The 3,479-nt window shown below is 49.7% G+C and overlaps 1 protein-coding gene across 1 annotated transcript in view; it reads left to right on the plus strand.

Annotated features, from left to right (window-relative positions):
• The window catches only part of Tmem255b (transmembrane protein 255B), a 27,862-nt gene extending 26,090 nt beyond the window's left edge, over positions 1-1,772 (plus strand). Inside the window, exon 9 of the mRNA XM_021219696.1 lies at positions 1,524-1,772. Within this exon, the coding sequence (XP_021075355.1) occupies positions 1,524-1,688 (165 nt within the window). The 3' untranslated portion in view covers positions 1,689-1,772. The remainder of the gene's footprint in view (positions 1-1,523) is intronic.
• The last annotated feature ends 1,707 nt before the right edge of the window (positions 1,773-3,479 follow it).

The raw sequence follows: 3,479 nt of genomic DNA on the forward strand, positions 1-3,479 counted from the left end.
GTTCCTGGTGGTTTATCCTGTGGTTCCTGGTGGTTTATCCATCTTATGGTTTCTGGTGGTTTATCATGTGGTTCCTGGTGGTTTATCCTGTGGTTCCTGGTGGTTTATCCATCTTATGGTTTGTGGTGGTTTATCATGTGGTTCCTGGTGATTTATCCTGTGGTTCCTGGTGGTTTATCCATCTTATAGTTTCTGGTGGTTTATCCTGAGGTCCCTGGTGGCTTGCTCTGTGGTTTCTAAGGGCTTGCTCCGTGGCTCATGCATCTGACTATTTTCAGAAAATAGAGTGGACAGTGTGAGAAGCCCATCCTAGTAGACATAAGAGGATGATATGTAAGTGTGCATTGCTCCTGTGCTCATAAGGATGCACACACAGACTCAGGGAGAAATGAGAAGATTTGAGAGCCAACGGTGGAACTTTTTATGACTTTGTCTCCAGTCAGGAGACTGTGTGCATCATACAGCACACAGAATCACTTTAGAAACTCGCTTCAAAATTCACTTCACTTAAACACTGATTTTAAGTTCTAAACTTCTGGTACTTAAGACAGGAAAAGAAAGATTTCCTTCAGACCAGTGCTGTTCCCCACATTTTTCTTCTCATATTAACTCATCTTTGATCTTGGGGGTGTTTATTGGGGTGTCAGAGATACAACCCCAGCAAATGTAGAGAGAGATTTGTTTTTATTGTTTTAAAAGGTTTTTTTTTTTTTTTTTTTTTTTTTTAAATTGTATATACAGCATTCTGCCTGCATGTACACCTTCGTGTCAGAAGAGGGCTTCAGATCCCATTATAGGTGGTTGTGAGCCACCATGTGGTTGCTGGGAATTGAATTCAGGACCTCTGGAAGAAGAGCCAGTGCTCTTAACTGCTGAGCCATCTCTCTAGCCCAATGGTACACTGTCCTCAGGACCAAGGAAGTACTACTGTTGGGACTATAACCCATGGTCACACTTGGGCAAGAATTTTTTTCCTTGAGGGTTTCAGCCTTTTTTCTTAAGGTCTGCAACTGATTGGACTAGGAGCCCTGACAGTAGGGAGGGTACCAGCTTACTCAAAGTCACCGATTAATTACATCTGAAAAATAACTTCTTTAAACTTCTAGACTATGGCTGACCACATTTAGCTGCTACCATAATAACCACCATGCTGTGTTGGGAATGTTCATGGTCTTGCTGTCTTTAGTGACTGTCAAGTCCTGGCTGTAGTTGTCCCTGGATCTTCTAGTCAGTGATAGTGAAAGCTGACTGGGCTAAGCAGGCCAACCAAGCCAGGAGTTTGGAGACCTTCCTGTGTCCCCAATAGCTTTAGAAGCCAGTCTGTGCCAATCAGATGCCATCCAGGCTGACATCTGACCTCTCCTGGCTGTTCTAGGCTTGAGAGGCCTCCTGAGAGGCCTGATGAGCCGGTGCCTCCTGGTCTGGTAGGTTGCTGGGTCAAGGTGGTGCTGGCATATATTCTGGACAGAGTAGCTAAGTCCCCCCCACCTGCTGATCGAGGACGCCTCTCTGTTTAATTGCAGCCCTCCAGTGCCCCGCCGGCCTCGGCCTCTGCTGACCTCTCTCTGCCTGAGGACACAGAGTCTCCCTCCCAGTGCCAGCCCAGCCGTGGGTGTCCCCATGCTCCTTCACCCTGCACACCAGCCTACTTCCTACCAGGGGAGAAGCCTCCCCCGTACGCACCCTGACAGGGAGGAGGTCGTAGACTACAAAGTAATGTGGTCTGGGGTCTTCCCGAAATATAACAAAAATAATAAAGCCGCATATAGAAAGCCTACTTCTGCAGCCAGCCTCGTAGAGAATTCAGAAAGCATCGCAAAGCTGCTAGCCTTCCCTTGGGCACACCCTCTCCAGCACAGGCCAGGACCAGAGGCAGGAGCAGAGCTAGCTAGCTGACTGGCCCCATACCACCTCTGCTGTTCACCGCCTCTCCCACGTGAAGACCAGCAGCAAACCGTACTAGACCCCAGCCAGCCTCCTCCTCATCTGGAAGGACTTCTCTGCCTCGACCATCGCTCACGGCTCCGTTTCACCCTCACCGTGGTCATGGCTACTTATCAGTCACTACCACCCTGCAAAGTGAAGATGGCATTTCCTTGAGTGAGGGTTGTTCCCTCAGGATGTGCATTCCAGGTTGACAGACTTCTGTTAGCACGTCTCTGAGAAGGGACTGCCCGGCCCCTGAGCTCTACCTTGCTGATGCGAAGGAAACTAGCTTTTGAGTTCTGCCTCCGTGCAAGCTCTCCCTTTTTAGACTCCAGATCTCACACTTGCTTTTTTTTCCCTGTGATGCGCTGTTGATTTATGGCCACTGGTCTAGTCATTAATTAGCTGTTGTGTGGCCACCTCACTGGCCTGCCTTTCCCTCTCTAAGGTCCAGAACTAGCAGTTTGGGGTGGAGGACCTGCGAAGATGTGGCTCCAGCGCCCCCTTCTGGCCAAGTCCACTCTGTCCAACAAGATTTTACCAAAACAGGCTAGAAGAGGTTTTCTAATCAGTTTCCCACGAAAGGACCACAACACAATTTCCAAGCAGAGAGGTGATAAGTCTGTCTGTGCAGAAGCTGTGCTGCAAACCCAAGAGCCTCCCACTGGTCCTGGAAAGTGCTGAGACAGCCACTGGTCTGAGGACTGCTAACTATGCACGGCCCTTCTTATTGAGTTTGGCCTTGGAGCCTGAGGGTGAGAACGTCTTGGTTTCTGTTTGATGCGGACTGACCTTGGATCCAGCATAGTTGCTTCCTTACAACCTCCAGGAGCCTGGCCTCAGCCTCCCTAGGGCCCTGGGTCAATATCAATAATAATCTGCCAGCTTATATTTACACCACTGTATGTGCTAAGATATTTAATACCCCCCAGGACCACAATTTCAGAGGCCGTTGTGAAAGTTTTCTTGGAGTTGCACTTGGGGGCAGCAGGCCAAAACCTCCTCTGGACTTTGGAGGGCGCCTCAGGCACCCCTCAGTGGGGTCAGGGGTCAGTTGGCTCCGTCCCCTGCCTTGGCACCTATCCAGAGTGTGCACAGTTAAGTAGCTCTCACAAGGGACATGATACAGTGCTGGCTGAGGAAGAACGCTTTCTACACAGCGATGGTGAGATTCCTGCTCCTTGTCGGGGGGAGGTTCAGGAAGATGAGGGCAGCCAGAAGCACAGAGAGGTATCGTTGATAAAGATGCACACAGTAGTACTTCCCCCATCTCAGGACTGGGACAAAGGTTGTCTCATCTGTGTAGTGATTGTATAGAGAAGAGCCAAGGTCTGGAGGGTGCTGAAAGTGAGGGTCTGGAAGGCATTGGTGCCTCTCTGGTGCAGGGTCTCACCCTCTCTCTAGCTCGTTTTATATTCTGTCTCCCTAGCTTTGTATTCAGTAGTCCTGTGTTCTGGGCCCAAGGGGCTCTACTTCTGAACGTCATAAAGTTGGCCCTAGGGCCTTTGCAGACCAACAAAACTGAATGTCTGGGTATAGAGCCCGTGCCCACT

This window comes from Mus pahari, chromosome 19, assembly GCF_900095145.1.
Source record: "Mus pahari chromosome 19, PAHARI_EIJ_v1.1, whole genome shotgun sequence".
Classification (NCBI taxonomy): domain Eukaryota; kingdom Metazoa; phylum Chordata; class Mammalia; order Rodentia; family Muridae; genus Mus; species Mus pahari.